This window comes from Haliotis rubra, unplaced genomic scaffold (genome assembly GCF_003918875.1).
Source record: "Haliotis rubra isolate DU_JTF1 unplaced genomic scaffold, ASM391887v1 Scf3, whole genome shotgun sequence".
Taxonomy (NCBI): Eukaryota; Metazoa; Mollusca; class Gastropoda; order Lepetellida; family Haliotidae; genus Haliotis; species Haliotis rubra.
This window is the reverse complement of record NW_025766968.1, coordinates 324,605-344,244: the sequence shown is the minus strand read 5'-3', so window position 1 is coordinate 344,244 and position 19,640 is coordinate 324,605. Positions and strand designations below refer to the sequence as shown.

Here is a 19,640-nt window from a genome sequence, read left to right as displayed (position 1 = left end):
AATGCCTCTGGACGTGCAATATCTCTCAAAACATTTCCACTTCTCATCATAAAGTGAGCGAGTGGAAGTCCGATGAGCAGAAGTGATGGCCATAGCCACTCTCCGCGAATACCCCTTGGCGATTCAGGACCTCTGCAAATGTGTAGAGACAGGGTGTGAAGGGAGACATGATGCCGATCCGAGTGAGGGTGTAACAGTAGGTCGTCCCGATCGGGAAGCGGGACTGGTTGGGGTCTGCAAGCTGTGCGAGATCGACAAACCAACTCCTGACTGGCCAGTAAGGCGCGACCAAAGTCAGTAGAATCTGCCTGGTCGCTCGGAGTTTCCGAACGACTCTGGGTAGAAGAGCTGGAAGAGGAAAGGCGTAAGCGTTGAGTCGCTCCCACGAAATCGCCAGAGCGTGGAGACCCCACGCTAATTGGTCTGGTATCGGCGAGACAAACTGCGGGAGCTGATGGTTGAACCGTGTGGCAAAGAGGTCGACTTGGGGCCTTGATAACAGGAAGACCAGTTCCCGAAAGATCTGTGGGTTCAATTGCCATTCCATGGGAGACAGCCGATCGGAGCGGGACAGCTCATCTGCGATGACATTCCTGACTCCAGGAATGTGTCTGGCTCGAGCATCGATGGCAAGGGAGTCGATCAGATGGAAGAACCAAAACGCCAACTGAAGAAGGTTTGCTGAACCTGTCGACCCAAGATGGTTGATGTACCAGACGACCGAGGAGTTGTCTGTCTGAATCAGCAGGGAGGACCCCTGAAGTCCCGTCGCCCAATGTCGAATGGCGTGAAGAACCGCCAAGAACTCGAGTTCGTTGATGTGCATGTTCCGTTCTGCGGAACAGCCCGTACGTTTGATGATGAAGAAAGTGATCCCCCCCACCTTTGAGCGACGCGTTGACGAACAAGTGGTGCTTCGGAATGAACGGCATCAAACAAACTCTGGCGCAAATGTTCTGCTCGACAAGCCACCACTGAAGAAACGGACGTAAGGGTTCGGGAAGACGAATCAACTCCTGGAGATCTTTGAGATACTGGACGCGGAAGCTGCAAGCGGACGCGAGTTGCAATTGTCCCCCGAGTCAACCTAGCTGCAATTGTACTGAACCCGACATAGAAGAACGTCTGGGTCCTAGCTGCCGGAGTAGCTTTGTACTGAACTCCAACTGACATAGAAGAACGACTGGGTCTCTTTGTGCCTGAAAACAGTCACGACTTTGTCGATGTAACTTTCAAACACGACCCCGTGGAGATGAAGAAACCTGGTGATCGGCTTGGTGATCCTGGTAAATAGCCATGGGGCCGTGGAAATGTTGAAAATGAGTCTTAGTTTGGTGGAGTTTTTCTTGGGAACAAGAAAGATGGGGGAATAGAACCCCGGAGTGCTGGGCGCCGGACCGAGAGACTGGACTGCACATTTCTCTATCAGCGTACCTATGGTGGAGTGAAGAACTTGGACCTGGTCTGTGGGGTAGCTGCGGTGTACAGGATTTACTGTCAGTGGCGGACGTCCGATGACTGGAAGGTGATAACCCGTGGCAAGGAGGTCGGTCACGAAAGGATCGTCGAGTATGGTCCAGTTTGGAGCGAATCTCCCTAGTCTCCCGCCCACTGGAGAGTCGTAGATGGGGACGGCTGGAGGCGGGAGTTCCCAGTCGTGCCCTGGTTTCGACGAGTCACTGCTTGGGGGCCCCACTCGCAGGTCGGGAGTCAGACTTGGAGGGACGTCGGGAAGAAGTGCCACGGGAGGACCTGCTACCTCTAGCTTGGGACGAATGGCCACGAAAACCCTGACGCAATTCCAGATGAGACGGCACAAACCGTGGAGGCCTCCTCTGTATCATAGAAACTTGCAGATGAGACGTCTGGAGCTTCAATCCCGGGTTGAATCCCCACATGGGTACAATGTGTGAAGCCCATTTCTGGTGTCCCCCGCCGTGATGTTGCTGGAATATTGCTAAAAGCGGCATAAAACCAAACTCAGTCAGTCAGTCAGTCTGGAGCTTCAATAATTCCACCGAAACTTGAAATTGAGTGTCTCGATCCACCTTCGATGAAACATCTCCAATCAAGCCATTAAGCAAAGATTCAGCAGACTACGGTGGACGGAAGAGTTCAGCCCTAAACCTGTCATCCCATGAAGACAAATTGAGTGGGCCCCGACGTCGAACTGCCAGGAGATAGCCAAAGAAATGAGACAACTGGTCAAGTACAATCTGAAACTGGTCCAGTAGAGACATACAACCTCTGATGTAAGCATCCTGATCGGTGAAAGAGTGTTCCACTGAAGCCGCAACCGCGTCCACTGCCGAGATGATGCAATTGATTGAGGGTAAGGAACGACGAATAGCTGTGTCCATGTGAGACAGTTCTCTGTCTTCAACTAAAAAAGTTGAACAAGACCTCTTCCCGCAAAGTGTTTGGATATCCTCATCCACCGAAGGGGTAGTAGCCAAGGACTGGAAACCATGGGAGTGAGCTGCTGATAGCAAAAATCTAGGTGAGGACAGGCCATCCTTAATCCGTTTAAGGCTTTTAAAGGCATGATCCAAGGAGACAGTGAGATGAGCAATACAAGGCTGTGGTGGGAAAGTAATAGATGTCAAGTCACGGTGTCTCATGAAGAAGGAATGAGATAAATCCTCCGGGTTCTGTGACATAGGAAGGCGGAGCTTCTCCACTATCCAAGCTTAAACTTGAGGCTCATCAACAAAATCCAAACTACCCTCTCGGGAATCCACAGCTGAATGTGCTGGAGACGTAGGATCAGGTGGAACACCAGGAGTAGGCGCCGGAACAGATGGTCCGAGGGAAGAAGCATTCCCCGTAGAGTGAGCAGCCTGTTGTTGATTCCAAGCAGTAGTAAGAGCACTTAACATTGCAGCCAGATCTGGGGGAGGAGTAGTGTCCTGTGCAGGAGTCCAGGAATCCGGTACAATCCGTGTAGAAACATGCGAGGAGGCAAAAGTCCCATCAGAAGTCATAGCACGCTGAGATCGCAACCGCGTTGATTAGATCGTTGATCCGTAGAACCATATCTATGTCTGGAGGGGGACGAACCGGGAGAGAAAGCACAAATGGAGACCCGCTGAGGAGAACGGGAGCGAAGAGGGGAGATATCACAATGATAACAACAATCCCTAGATCTTGAACGATAAGCAACAGTCACTCGTGTAGGAGATCTGGGTTGACGGGTCGAATGCGCAGAACCGGAAGTCCCATGACGACGAGAAGACGAATTCCGAGGGGGAGACTTGGAACGAAGAACCGATCTCAACAGAGCAGAGGGAGGCGTGTGCTTAGTTGAACGAGTCAAAGAGTGGCGTCTCGGTGATGAAGGAGACCTATCAGGTCTATCCGGCGAACAGATCCGAAGAATAATAGGAGACTGATCAACACGACTCGATGAAGGTCGCGTCTGTTCTGAGGTGAGGTGACGTGACTGTAAGATCCAACAGAGGTCGGGGGAAGTACTATGACGATCCGGCGAAAAACATTCCGTTGAATACCGCTTGAAAGAAGGCTGTTTTGGCGAAAGTCTATTCACCACGTGTCGCTTCGGTGAAATCTTCCGTTTCAGCAACAGTTGTTTCAACGACGAACGAATAGGTGAAAGTTGACTCTTAGACTGGTGTTTCAGCGAAAACTGTTTCGGAGAGAGCCGGTCTAATTCTGGGGAAGGTGGACAGTCCAGCGAAAGTCGAAGTGGGGAAGAGCGAAGAGGCGAAACGTGAGCACAAACTGTGATTCCATCTGGCAGATTTCAGCGAAACAGAAGATCGAGGTAGCTGGCTTCTTTTCGTCAAAAAGGAAAGAGACGGTGAAGTAACCGCTGACAGGCGTTGAAGCGAGGTAGACTGGTTCCTCTCACTACTGGATGAACGACGAGAGCGAGAACGGCTTCTGCGCATGCACGCTGTGCAGTCAGGTGGAGAATTCAGCTGGGTCTTGTCTGATCCGGATAAGCCAGGTTGTAGAAATAACTGGTCAGGTGAACGAGATACAGAGAGCGTAGGTCGAAGGTCCTGCTGTGTAGAGGTATCTAGAGGGGTGGTAGCAGACTCGACAACTACTACCCGGGACGTGGTCGAAGACGAAGGACTCGGGCTGGACAAATGTCGAACATCTTCCGATAAGTAAGAATCCAATGACGCTCTCATGAAGTCCTCTTCATTCGAAGTGAGGAGACTGTAACCGCCGAGCAGACAAAGTAGGACGCTTGAACTTTCCTTTCTTGGAGGGACTGGGTCCATCAATGGAAGCAGTATAACAAGCCCTGTCAGCAGCATGACGAGTGCAAGCCCTGGTATAAGCACCAAACGCCTCGAAGGTAAGATGTTTACATTTTTCACGAGATTCCCACTGACACTGTCCCATACAGTCAACATAAACACTATGCGGATCTCCGATCACACGCTGAAAACACCTTATTACACCGGGAGCATTTTTTTCTCTTCTTAGGTTGGTCCACCTTCCCCATATTGTAGTTTACCAAGTTGAAAATCGTAGAGCAAGGTAACACACGTCCACACTAGTGCATAACAAGAAAAAGAATGATGTTTCAGAGATAGTCACGTGGGTAGAAAGTGGTGCATGCCGCTGACGCTTCGCATGAGAGCTAGCAAGTTGTCTTATCATGCTTATAGTGAGGGTAGCATGGAGTGCTTGGGCGGATGGACAAGAGAGGCCTAGGAAAAAAGTTTCCACTCAGTGTCGAATCAAGAGAGAGAAGTGCATACCGTGAGATAGGATAAGTTTAAAACTTAAAATTCATATCTGGGTCTAACCCCCAAAAAGGCACATCTAGGGATCATGCTAGATATGTTTACCAAGATGTTTACAATAAAAATCATATCTGGGTCTAACCCCCAAAAGGCACATCTAGGGATCATGCTTGATATGTGTACCAAGTTTGATGAAGCTAGCAAGTATAGTTTAGGAGATATGCTTCGGACAAAGTGTGACGGACGCACGGACGGAACTTGTTTCTATATCTGCAACAACTTCATTGTTGCGGGGGATAATAAAAATGCCAAAAATATTCAATTAGGAAAAGGCACCACTTTAGGACCAAAACATTTCCATAGAAACCAAGAAAAATATAAATGACAAAAATCTGTAAATAGCGAAGGCACCACTTCAAGATCTGTTTGATATATCTACCAATTTTTGTTGAAAAATATTGAACTGTTTTGGAGTTATGCTCAAAAACATGATGAGAATTTAACAGAGTTAAATAAAGTTTCAAGTCTGTGGTCACAGCAACAATTTTACCTTTCTCATTATGACATACATCAAACACAGTAGTGCTGATTGAATGATGTAAAGGAGAGAACTCTCATAATGTCAATTTTGAAGATTATGGTCTGTGGACAATTTTGTGGAATGAAAGAGGAATATCAAAATACACAGTACTTATTGTTGTAAGAGAGGTTACTCTAATATGGTGCTGTTAAAGTGTATGAGCATGAATAAGACTTGGGATTGTCAGCTGGAATATGTATGAAGCAATTGCATTGGCAGTAATGTTATTCTAATACTGTTAAACAACACATTTCATTAGTATTTCATAAATCTACTCACATTGTCCAGTTGCTCAGCAAGAGCCTCGACTTCATCCCTTTCCCGCTCATCATCAGAGCTGAAACTGTCATCAGGAGCCTTGGATAGAGTGTCGACGAACTTATCAATCATACGCTGAGCGTTCTCGTGCCGCTCCAGCTCTGAACGCCGCTCCTGCCTGAGAGACTGCTGCTGAAGGACGTTAGGATTCATTTGCGGGATGTTCTCCTTCTCGCTTTCCTTGCTGCCAGTTCGCTCACGTCGTGGGTTGTTGTTTTCCAAGTAGGAATCTGAAGATGTCCTGTTGGCTTCATTGTCAGGTGGCACTGACTTTTCTTTAGAAACATTTTTGGTAGAATCTGGGACTGATTTTGACCTCTGTAGCTTCTTCTTGTCTTTTGATTTGGAGGAAAGATTTTCAAGAGATTTCTGCGATGGGGATTGTCGTGACTTCAACTTTCCACCTCGTTGCACAGTCTCCCATCCGTCACTGTCCTCATCTGAAGCAAGATGCAATACCATGAAGTAGATCAGGGAACAGTGATTCATCTTGACAATGCTGTATCTCTGCCAGCAACATACGTTAGGCTATTAAACGAAACTGACTAATGATAAAAATGCTTGACCTCACAGACACTACACCAAGAACTTCTCACTGAACAGACACTTAACAACAGGATGACACATCACCATAAAAGAAGTACAGAGGCGATGTAGTACTCTGCCTAAAAGTTTATTCAATATATTCAGCCCTCTCCCTACCTGCTGGTGAGACTGAGTCCTCTGTTAATGATGGTTCTCTTCGCCGAGGAGTGGGCTTGTGTGGAATGTTTGCAGGGGCAGCAGGCCTAGCTGGCACCCCCCTCACCTTGTCTGCCCAACTGTTGCCAGTAGACACTGGTTTAGAACTGAAAAACACAAGTTCATACACATCAAACCTAAAACTGCTTTAAAACAGTAGAATTCTCAAACTGTCAACTGAGTATTAGCATGCTTACAACATGATCAACAATGCTGAAACATGTATGACTTGATGACTGTGTGGATAATAATGAGGACACAAAAGCAGTGTACATACTTTTCATTTTTAACTGGATTAAATCCTTGGCCCTGTGGGGGACTTGAGAAGTTCAATGATCTCTGTGCTGGACTTGGAGAGCACCGGCCTTGAACCGATGACCCATGACCTCCAGTATTTTTGCCAGGTGACATTTTCCTGACTTCCCATGCTATAGATGTTGGTCTGAAGTACAAGTGTATGACTGGTTAACATGATCAATACAAGACATGCTACCACATAGGAACTGAAAAACAAAACCAGTCCAATATTATACAAAATTATTTTAAACAGATAACAAAATGTAGAAAGCAATTAGATTCTGTTAAATTTTAAAAGTCACTGTGCAAATATATAACGTGATCTCATGTGAGCAACACTCCATTCAAGATCGTGACACTCAGTGAGTGATCGTGTTTGATGTCGTCAAAGTAACTTGTGTCAGTAAGTTTCTATGGAATGGTTTATGTCACAAATGGACTGCTGGGAAAAGATCATGAGATGTCTTAGTCTTGAATACAACCAAGTAAACAGCAATAATTCAGGACAGCGGTGTGTCATTACTGGGCATTATTCCAATCTAATAAATCATTACCATTATTATTGATCAATATCAAGCACTATTAGGACCTGCAGTCTCACCCTGTCATGTCTGTTTGCTAAACACACATGTACTGTCTCACCATTCCACTGCAATATTTCCTACCTGTCTCCACCTCTAGCTGCATCCTCATAAGCTTTCAGCAGATTCATGCGCTCAATTAACGACTTAAAGTCTTTGGTACTCTGTTCCAGCATCATAATCACTTCCTAAAATACAAACAAATTAGTGTATTATTTACGGAAAATACATTATGTTTTCATATTGCCTGAACATTTCACCTGGAACCAAAAGTGTTCAGTGCTAACATTTTCAGGCATCAAATACAAAACAAACAAAAATTAAACAAAAAAAACTAAAACAACATAAATATAGTAAATACAAATAATATCAGTCATTTTCTGAAGCAATCACTTTCCACATGAATTGTCACAGATGTGATTCTGTCTTGGCATCACACAGGAATCCTTTCTAGGTATGTTGACATTTCCACAAGAAATCACACAAAAATCATACAGATATGGTCAGGTATGAAAAAATGAAATAAAAAATTCTATTTGGATCTGTTAGACTTCCTATCTGGAATTGATACAGAATTAGGGGAATACATTGACAAACTTCTGACATATCATTCTTACCATTATTATAAATAGGAGACCATGTTTTAAATGGAAAGATCTAAACATACAACCACCTACCATTACTTACCAGTAACTTAGCAACATTAGAATTACCAAACACACTGACAGTGTGAATGTTTGGTATCATGTCGACAATCTAGAGTTCTCTCCCTTAGATAATGAGTTCCTGTCACTAACACTTCATTATTTCTTCCATATCAATACCCTTATATTATGATAAACTGACTTGAACTAATACTTTAGGTAAAAAGTCTACATTTACAGCAACTAAATACAACATTTATTTTCTGTATAATTACAGCACAGTGAAATCAAGTCAAATGAAGCTGATGAAAACAACATGCCACCAACCTTGCATTCCAACACACTCTCGTCATGTTCACAGGTGTCATATATTGCATCCACTGCCCTTTGGAGATTGTCAAACAGGAACTTCCAGTATCTGGCTCGTAGGTCAACTCGCCTGCCGCCTAAATCTGACTTTGGAGATTTGGTCATGCTTGGGTCAAGAGGAGAGATTTTACCACTTAGTCCTGGGAATGATGACAGCGAGGCTGGGCGCTCACGACGGGTCCCTGGTTTTCGTATCTGACGTGTCGTGGGGCGGCCTGATGAAAAGAAAAAATTCTCTAAATCCATAACTCTCTAACACAAAGTATTCGGTAGACGAAATAGGCATAATACGGTAGCTGTTAGAGCTATGACGATATATCTTAGTATCGATAATCTTGATACTTTATCTGACGATAAATATATCGATATGTTTTTTCGTATTGTGATATGTATCGTTGACCTTAAAATTGTTAATTTTCATTAGATATTGACGGTTATGTCCAAATTTCTTGCTATTAACATATGATTTTTTAAAGAAAATGACTAAAGAAAGCATATCGTGATATGCATCGAATCGAATCGTATCGTTTCAAGATATCGCGATACGTATCGTATCGTGAAATTTCTGTATCGTCACACCTCTAGTAGCTGCCATCTGTCTTCCGTGAATATGATGAATTTATTTTAAAAAGAATGCCAGCAGTTTCAATATGGACCCTTCTAGGGTTATTAATTACAATGCTGTAAAAAACTGTCTTTTGGTTTTTGAGGAAAATATTATGTAATAACTAGCATTTACCTGTTCGCTCATGGTGTGTTTCCAGTGGTAGATTGTACTGCACTAAGTTGCGAGCAGTTCGACCCTCTTCCTGGACTATTTTACGCACTCTGTCAAAGCTGTTCATCCTTTGGTAGTGTGACTAAAAGAAGTGTGAACATCTTTCAGAGAAAGAGGTAAAAACAACATTCCAAAACTCAAGGGAATATTATGTAATATTCATGATATTGATATAATATGTATTCCATAGGCAAAAAACATCAAGGGCATATTTACTATTGGTCAAAACAATACTGCAATCCAGACATCATCAGGAATGCTTTGAAAGAGGGTAGGCACCAATCATATATTTAAAACCAGGATTTGAAATCAACCAAAACTGTCTACTTCAGGCTGATGATATCCTTAGCATTCATAAAACTGGTCCATGCTAGTGTGAAAAGGTATTATTTCACTTGCCCAACATTTCTTTGAGTGACATTTTATAAGTTGGGAAGTACAATATTGACAAACTTTCTGGATAACAACTTTGAAATAAAAGAGGTTTTCTCTATAAAGTTTGTCAATACAGCCCAACATTTCTTATATGGTATTCCTACCCCTTATTTTATTGTTTTATAACAAAGGTCCATGACCAATTAATTTAAATAACAGACTAAAATTTCATCTAATACAGTTGGGGCGGTGGGTTAGCCTAGGGGTTAAAGTGGTGGCTCGTCACACCGAAGGCCCAGGTTCGTTTCCCCACATGTGTACAATGTGTACAGCCCATTTCTGGTGTCCCCCACCCTGATATTGCGGGAATATTGCTAAAAGCGGCAAAACCATACTCACTCACTTAATACAATTATGTAAAAGGATCCTGATATATATCTCTGTTTGAAGTTAAACAATAAAATTGATATCATGCTAGTTTTTATTTTTAATTCTGCAGTCAAAATATCTGTCATCATTATAGTTGATCATATTTTGATAAAGCTTGTTCAAGCTTTCAGCAATGATGATAATGTCTTTATCATTACAACATGATTACCATTTTTAAAACATCTTAAGTCAACAAAATTGTCGATTTAGGAAACCTATCTGGAACCCTCTAAAATATGACCAAAAGAAGTGCCAGTGTATCCTTGTCACAGCCCAAATGTTAACAGCTGAAAATGGAGTATGCCATGCGTGAGTGAGTGAGTTTAGTTTTACGCCACTTTTACCAATATTCCAGCAATGTCACGGCAGGGGACACCAGAAATGGGCTTCACACATTGTGGGAATAGAACTCGGGTCTTCGACGTGACAAGCGAACGCTTTAACCACTATTCTACCCCACCACCCAGTATGCCATATGAGTATGGTTGTAACTGAACAGTAAATCTGATAACACAGATAAGTACAGTTATATATAGCAGACCTAAACTATACAGTTAGTGTCAGTGTCTGATGACAGAATAATATACATAAGCAAAAATATATCATTGTGTCAGTGGACATGAAAATTGTAGCTTTTAGCTTCTAAATTAATTGCTCAAGGCCAAGACATGCAACAATGTGTAGGGCATTTTTAACATCTTGGCAACAACTTTGATTTATTTAAAATACACACAAACAAAACATCCATTCATACCAATGAATTAAATAAGCTAATGCACAGACACTTCTGATGCTAAATGTTATTTTTACATATGACATGAAAAAATTCATTTTCATAAATGAAAAATCTTGTTTACAAACACTGAGCAACCATACATTTAATGGGAATATTGTTATAACTGAAGAATTTGATTATTAATCATTAATGATAAGATGATTTTTTTATTATTCGTCAACTTTATTTCAGGTGAATAGAGCAAACACAGATCTAGTAAAGAAATCTCTGTCCCTTTAACTCTGTGGTACAAGGCAAACTTCTTTCAAAAGCAAACTGAAAGTGAAACATATCGGTGTAATCAAAGCTCCGCCTGTCAATAAAGATATTGTTCCTCATTTTCTCTCCTATATATTTCCAAAAGGAATTAACTTTGTACCCAAACATGTTATAAACCCACGGGAAAACGCCATAAATCTTTGGTACCAAGAGCTGGTAGGAACCAAAATAACGATGAGTCATTTAGTTACTGAGGGGTTTGCAGCAGCTAAAATCAACAGGTGATATTTTAAAAATAACTAGCAGCTCTTTCCTTTTCAACAAATGACGCTGGAACCTACGCCGTTTCACTTACACTGGAATGAGAGCCTTTTCCTCGCTGGGAATTGCCACCATTCGCCAGACTCCGGTACGAACTTTCACCGTTATCTGACCGAGATTTGGGCCCTGGGCCGTGCCTCTTCCTCCGAGAATCACTCATAGTACTGCAGTTAACTAGGTAATGCGCTGGTTAGTACAGTTGTTACTCAGACATACCACAAATAAATATGATATCGGTAACCAGGTCAAGACAGAGCCTGCGCCTGCAGACAGCCAAAAATATGACGTCTGCGGAACTGCAGTTGAAGAGTTCTGCAGTTAAAAAATAAAACTATCACATGTATCTTTAAAATTCAAACAATATGAGCATATCTTCTGCAGATGAGTGCAATGTATGTGAGATTTTCAGAACAATATTTTATATTAACCTTATTTAATAATGCTCGTTTACAAAATTCTCATAAGGAAAGGGAGGTTACTCTCTTGAAGGGGCACAACTTGGGTTGCTTTAATATGTGATCCACCTGCAAACTTCCAGGATTAAAATAGTTCGTGACTCACTACAGCTGTACAACGAAGTGACTCTGTTTCTACGTTTGGACAAAATTGTCATAAATCGAATTCGTCAACGACAATTATAGTATTTATCACAATAAAACAAAGTTACAGTAATTGAATTATCATGTATTCCAAAATCAACTATTTCCTCGTTTTATTTGCCCAAAACTACAAAACTTTTTTGAGTGGCATTGTTTAGAGGTTGGAGAGTAATATACAGACAAACTTTATGGATGAACATCTTCCTTACTTCCTTACTTGTTTGACAACGATACGTCGCATCATCCGAATAAAGAAGTTGTTTATCCATAAAATTTGTATGTATACAAAACTACATAATTAAGTATCAGTTCATAAACATATTTTTGTCAAAGTGATAATGGCCAGTGATAGAACATTTCGTATGCTTTATTCAGATACGCGTAACATGTTGATACAATCGGTTCTGTGCACGTGTATACACCTTTCCTTGATCTCACGAAAATGTTGGTTTATGTATAATTAGCTTTCCACAAGGGTCTTTGTTTTCGAGAGCAGTTGTTTATGGGATAAGTATTCTGCAGGCGCCAGCGCCTTACACCTGGCAGGTGATTTAGCTAATTGGTAATCGCCTTGTTAAAATACTTCAACGGTTATAACCAAACCGCGGAGCGGACATTAGGAAGTCAGTCTTGAGTACAACCACCGTCTTAAATGCTGCACTTAACAGTAAACTCATTAAACACTGCACATAAAGACATTCACGAATCACAATGTTTATTGACGTCATGAGTATCCACACACCGGTTAACATGCAATGTGTGTTCATAGAACGCAGTAATATGTAATAACTGGTATATGATATCTTTGAGTGGCATTCTAGAAGTTGGTAGTATAGAGATGACAAAACTTTCCCTATGAGAATTTTGTAAACGAGCATTATTAAATAAGGTTAATATAAAATATTGTTCTGAAAATCTCACATATATTGCACTCATCTGCAGAAGATATGCTCATATTGTTTGAATTTTAAAGATACATGTGATAGTTTTATTTTTTAACTGCAGAACTCTTCAACTGCAGTTCCGCAGACGTCATATTTTTGGCTGTCTGCAGGCGCAGGCTCTGTCTTGACCTGGTTACCGATATCATATTTATTTGTGGTATGTCTGAGTAACAACTGTACTAACCAGCGCATTACCTAGTTAACTGCAGTACTATGAGTGATTCTCGGAGGAATAAAGTAAAGTGGGTTTCTAACTTCTTTATGTTAACAATGGCGAAAGCAGCTGATCATCCATAAAGTTTTGTCATCTCAACTGGTATATGATTTCACCAGAGTACACCACCATTCAGTAGAGGTGGTGTTAGTGAGGGTGTGTGTTATGGGTATATTTTATCCATGTTATCTACAGTTAAGAGACGAAGGTTTCGGTTCATATTTTCTTGTCACACCAGATTCCAGCTTTTGGCCACGCCATGCCATATAGCTTTGTGATATTACTGAATTCATGGATATTTGAAATTTAAAATAACAAAATTGAAAAGCTAAGTCTAAATAACTACACGTAATATTATAGTCACGTGAAACAAGAATATTTGTCACTGGCCTAATGTCAGCAGTATTATATATCGGATTGCCTCCACTAAAAGCCGTTTACGTTGTGTTATTACCCAACTTTACCCAACCTATTGTCGTTGACGTTGTGCTCCATTGAAAAACGATCATCCCAGCTTAGTGGTCGCGAAGATTATTTTTAGCAAAATGTTTTCGTAGATAATTAACTCTGTGTGTTGAGTTGTCTCAGCCGCACCATGATCGCTGGTATGTGTACCCATCAAGCGTGTTCAGATTAAGTATTAACAAAAACGTGCTTTTCAATCGTGCAAAGAATACATACGAGTAATTATGAGAAACTGTGGGTGAAACCACATGACTGCCGTTAGTCCTCATACTTAACAAGTTAGAAGTGTATGATAGGGCGTGAGTGATTTAATTTTACGCCGCTTTTAGCAATATTACAGCAATATCACCACGGGGGACACTAGAAATGAGCTTCACACATTGTACCCATGTGGGGATTCGAACCCGGGTCTTCGGCGTGACGAGCGAACGCTTTAACCACTGGGCTACCCCACCGCCCCAGAAGCGTGTGATAACATAGTACTATTGTATAATACATTGTTAGGAACTATATATACAACTGAAAAAAAGATTAAGGACCACACTTTTCTTTCTTAGTACCACAGTTAGGCTGACGACAGATTAACAACAGTAATTTGAAAGAAATGCCAGGTCCAGAACCTTTATGTAGCAGAATATATAGTTCCTAACAATATGTCACACAGTCTGTGTATTTTGTTATTACACCGTAATAAATATCATTTTGGCTTGACAAAAGATTAATTTCGTGCATAAACTTCAAATGAATTCACCCCGCAGTTAAAACTAAGAGAAAAAGCATGTGCACTATGCACAATTAGTCTGTCATACAGACCCTGATAAATATATCCAAGACAGCCCACGCAAGTCTAGAAAATGTGGCAAGTCTAGATTTCCACAGCTTCTGAAAATGAAGAAATTTCAGGGCTCCTTTTCATTATATTTTATTTTTTTTACTATGAACTTTTTTTCCGTAAAATATGTTCATTTCAGAGACTAGTTGTTGCTCTATATATGCACAACGAAAAGTCTAGTATCCTAACTCAGTACTAATAGGATGTGACGTGATCGTTGCAGTAGATCCCTTATGGTAACGGTGCTTCAGATAATGTACCTCGCTTGTCTCGAACTATGTATGTATCGATTATTTCAGTGATGTATCTGTATCTAAGCTGTATCTGTGTTGTGTCAAACGTACGGCAGAGGTTAACATACGGTAGGCTAAGGATATAAGGAGCACAAAGGGATTACCGGCTTTAGTTCGTTACATGACTGTATTTCGTTCACCGAACAGCAAGTGAACGGGACTCGAAAAAAGTTCGTTACATCCGCCAGTTCGTTATAAACGTAGTTGAATGCATATCGCGGAGCGGTGGGATAGCCAAGTCGTTAAAGCGTCGCTCGTGACGTCGAAGACCGGGGTCGATTCCCCACATGGTTTCAATGTGTGAAGCCCGTTACTGGTGTACCCCACCGTGATATTGCTTGAATTTTGCTAAAAGCGGTGTAAAACCAAACTCACTCATTCACCGACTGCATATCGCAGGGGTTTTTTTTATCAGTTTCATGTCCATTGATACCGTGAGAAATTCATTTTCATAATTACCACACACTTAACATATCTCCATTAGTAATAGCTACAGTTAAATATATTACAAGCAGGTTTTCACAAACACCTGACAAATGAACTATGTATTCGTTGATATCGTGTGAGGGGACACTGTTGAGCCAAGATTCCCAGTCGTCGCAATTCGCTGTGAGGAGTTGCGTCCCTTGTGCGGGCCAGAAACCGATGATCACCGGTTCCAATTCCAGAATCGTTCTGATTGTGTTCCTAGGCTTGTCAACACCACATCTGTGTTCACGTTCTTTGTAGTGTTTAACTGACTGAGTTTGGTTTTACGCCGCTTTTAGCAATATTCCAGCAACATCACGGCAGGGGACACCAGAAATGGGCTTCACACAATATACCCATGTGGTGATTCGAACCCGGGTCTTCGGCGTGACGAGCCAACGCTTTAACCACTAGGCTACCCCACCGACCCTTTGGGTGTTTAAATCAAGCTGGCACGCCGTGATATAACTGAAATGCTGTTCAAAGTAGCGTTGAACAAAGAGCGGCTTAGACAGGCTTACATTGCTTATTATGTAACACCACTGCAACACAAAGAACAACAAGTATTCTGTGATGGCTCTAAACAGCTAAACAGTTCATCGGTCCGACCTTTACAAGGGGGCGGTGAGATAGCTTAGTGGTTTAAGCGTCGCAGACCTGGTTCGATTCCCCAAGTGTGTACAGTGTGTAATCAGGGTTATCACGAGGCCGTAACGAGGTGGTTATTACATGTATACTGCATTTTGAAAGGATGGGGTTCAAATTCAGTTGAGTGAATCAGTATGGCTTTACGCTGCTTTCACAAATGTTCCAAAAGCATCACATCGGGGACCATTAGAAATAGGTTTCACGCATTGTACCAGAAATTCATCGTCACTCAGCAGCTGTCATAAGGATACATATCCCATGAATAATAACTGATATAATGTATGTTATCAGCGAGTCAATACTAACACGTGATGATATTAAATATACTCTGCGAAAACAAAAGAAACGCAATCGTAGAAAAATGGGATATTTGATATTTTGGTGGTATTCATACAAAATTAATACCAAATATGAATTTCTCATGTCTGCTTACATCGGGAGTGATTTGTGAGGGTAGAATAAAGTACGGCCCAAAAATACCGAAAACGTGGTAGAAACACAAAAACGCAACCACGTGGATCTTGGTGGCCAAACACACCATCATGGAATGAACGTGCAGCGTGAATTGCTGGGCTGAGAAAACGATGGGTTGTCATTTGTCTGTTATCACAGTAGTACAGCAAGTGAAAAGTAAAACACATGCCACGACTGACAGAAGCTCAACGCAACAACGCCATCGACCGGCGGCAATCAGGCGACTCAGCTTTGGTCGTTGCCAAGTTCTCCCATGTATCGCCAAGCACCATTACAAGACTATGAAACCGTTATCAGAGGCTGGGGTCAACATGTCACCTACTCACGTCTGGTTGCCTACGACTGTCGTAACTGCAGCGCAGGACAGGTTCATACGGGTTCGTATGACAGACTTTCGGCCACCCCAACAGCAATACCAGGATTGAGTAGAACTTCAGCCCGGACAGTGTGGAACGGTCTGCACGCCGCAGGTACTAGTATTCGCCCGAGACGACCAGTTCGAGGCGTCATTCTGACTGATCAGCATTGTTGGCTGTGACGTCAGTGGTGTCACAGGGTATGGCAACAACAGCGGTGGAGACGTTTTTGGTTTGGTGACGAGCCTCGTCTTTAGCTTCTCCGTATACAGACGGAAGACGTTGTGTTTCCATCGTTAGGAACGCTATGCTCGAAACCTCATACAGGATGTGGACAGGTGTAGTGATGTGGGCCTCCATCTCCCATGCAGGTAGAACAGTCTTGGCACAACGTTCCCATTATACATCAAACAAACGCCATTTTTCAACACAAGACTGACAACGGCCTTTTGAGGAACCAAATATGTGTACTGCCACGGCCCTCAAGGTATCCAGATGTAAAACCCCGTCGAACATTATGGGATGCCCTTGATCATGTCGGCAACAACATCAGAACCTCCAAGTGTTGTTTATTTAATTGGTTCCCACGATACACAAAGCCGTGATTTATACGACTTGCATAGCAAAATAGATACATGATGTGTAGGTATGATATCAATATATTCATATGTTCATATACAGGCGAACCTCCAATAGTTGGCACCAGCACTACAGGAAGTGTGGGTGAACATTCTTCAGGCCACAGTTTGCAATCGGATTTGTCCCATGTGGCGGTCATGCCAGGCAGTTCTGGGCTCTCATGGGCCACACACTATATTGAGAACAGATGGCCTTCACCTTAACATCCGATTGTTTCATGTGTGCAACGATCAACCTCTGTCAGTGACAGTGACTTGTGCCAAATTTGAACAATTTATATGATCTGTTGATTATTCATACGATACACAAAGTATATTTTTAGTATATTTCTTGGTTGACATCGTATGAGGGGGGCACGGTCGAGTTTGAAAAGGCGGAGTTACATTTTTCAATTATTATAGAATATTTATATAGCGCACATATCCAGGCAACTAGTGCATGCTCAAGACGCTGGTATTTTTCCCTCGATCATTGGATGTCAATCTCAACGGCACATCGTATTATCAATCTCAACTCCCTGGGGAGTATACAACTCTTACAGCCACTAGGCGCACCGATAATTATTGTGGCTTTCTCATCCTAACGAGGTACCCATTTACAGATGGGTGGACTGGGACACATAGTCAGAGTACTTTGTCCAAGTTCACTGCACGTTGCTGTACCCGCAACTAGGTGTTTGCAGGTATTCATGTGACCACCATCTGGTCATATACCAACGGATTCGTGGGTTCTTTTAAGTGCACAGGGTTGTGTACTGTACACTAGGGGGTTGTGACAACACTGAAAGAGTCTGCACACAAAGTTGACTCCAAGGTTTTTACACCCGGTCACAGGTGGGCTCGATCCCGGAACCTCAAGCTCGCTGGATCACTAGCCTGGCGTCTTATCCAGCTCGCCCACCGCCCCCGTCATTATTGTGGGCGATGGTCGAATCCGACGAGAGACTACACACAAGCAATAATTTGATGAAGTCTCGTACGTATATTATGATAATTGTAGAATCCGCTTTTGCCCACGGTCATCTAACACGCATCCCTTCATGCTATCAAAACTACGGTTCAGTTTCTCTCGCTGTTTAGTTACACACAAACATCAAACAAACGAGGGTTCTGTGTTGATAAAACTATATACTACCCATCAAAAGTTTAGTCTCACTAGTGTAAATGTAGCCACTTACTTCAATCAACTGTTCTAAACTAGATTTTGCAAAATATTCCATACTGTTTAAAGGTAAATGTTTACACATAAACTGATGTATTGTAAAACAAATTCGTAACGTTGAAAAATTATTGTGATGATTTCAATAAATGATGAAACTCAGTGAAAATTGGCAAATTCTTAACAACACTTTACATCAAAACGCAGCTGTTCACATGCACGATATTTGCACATGCTGTTCAGCAAATTGATGCATGATCCTCGTGCAATTCATCTGCATAGGGTTTGCAGTTGGTTCCCTCAAGTCAAGGGAGAAATTCATCTTCGATGTAACCACATACATATACATAACATATGGTGAGTCTAAACTTTTGATGGGTAGTATATGACGAATACTATACTTTAAGAAACACCTTAACTAGCCCGAAACGTATAGAGTAAAACATGAAACAGCTGGTGATATGATCAAACTTGATACTTTTGTGTTGTAAACAATCGATCTAAACAACTCATAGAGACAGACGCGGTCCAAGTTATGTATCGAATAAACTGTATGGACATCTGCACGTTGAACCAATCGATGTATATTCGTGTTCAGACATATCGTGCGATATTCACTGTACAGTGTGAAGCACTGACGTTGATCATCTTGTCTAAGTCATCATGCCTCTGTCTGCAAGTGTAAAGTCCCAAGGTAAGGTGAGGTGAGGTGAAATTGGGTTTAACGTCGTACTTGAGAATATTTAGCTCATATGACGACGTGCATGCGTGTGTATGTGTATGTGCGGTTGCTTGTACTAGCCCAGACTGAAGCTGGTTTTATAGTGCTAGCCCACTGAGATACCATGCCGCAGTGAAACATGAATACCCTACTCAGACACATTATTCTGACTCCGAGCCGACCAGTCCTTGTTGTACCCATTAATGCCGAGCGCCAGGCAGGGACCAACAAGTACCATATTTTAACGTCTTTTGGTATGACGCGGTCGGGGATCAAACCCGCGATCTTCCGCTCTCCGGGCGGACGCTCTAACCACTACACCACGGAGGCGGTCCCCAAGGTAAGGATATAGTCGTAATACAATTACAAGATAAAACACCTACAGTTGTAATGGGTGTATATGGATACACCTCCACCAGTTAAGTAACATTACAATGGCTGCACCAGTTAAGTAACATTACAATGGCTGCACCAGTCAAGTAACATGACAATGGCTGCACCAGTCAAGTAACATGACAATGGCTGCACCAGTTAAGTAACATGACAATGGCTGCACCAGTAAAGTAACATGACAATGGCTGCACCAGTTAAGTAACATGACAATGGCTGCACCAGTTAAGTAACATTGCAGTATCTGCACGAGATGAGTCACAATAGTAATATGGCAACAAATTCACT

General features: G+C 42.2%; 1 protein-coding gene across 1 annotated transcript in view; it reads right to left on the bottom strand.

The window, feature by feature from the left end:
• Window positions 1–11,448, bottom strand: part of LOC124282395 (S phase cyclin A-associated protein in the endoplasmic reticulum-like) — a 113,959-nt gene extending 102,511 nt beyond the window's left edge. Inside the window, 7 exon segments of the mRNA XM_046718367.1 lie at window positions 5,584–6,062; window positions 6,325–6,470; window positions 6,641–6,805; window positions 7,326–7,429; window positions 8,213–8,469; window positions 8,994–9,114; window positions 11,186–11,448. Coding sequence (XP_046574323.1) covers window positions 5,584–6,062; window positions 6,325–6,470; window positions 6,641–6,805; window positions 7,326–7,429; window positions 8,213–8,469; window positions 8,994–9,114; window positions 11,186–11,311 — 1,398 coding nt within the window. The 5' untranslated portion in view covers window positions 11,312–11,448.
• Window positions 11,449–19,640: the final 8,192 nt, after the last annotated feature.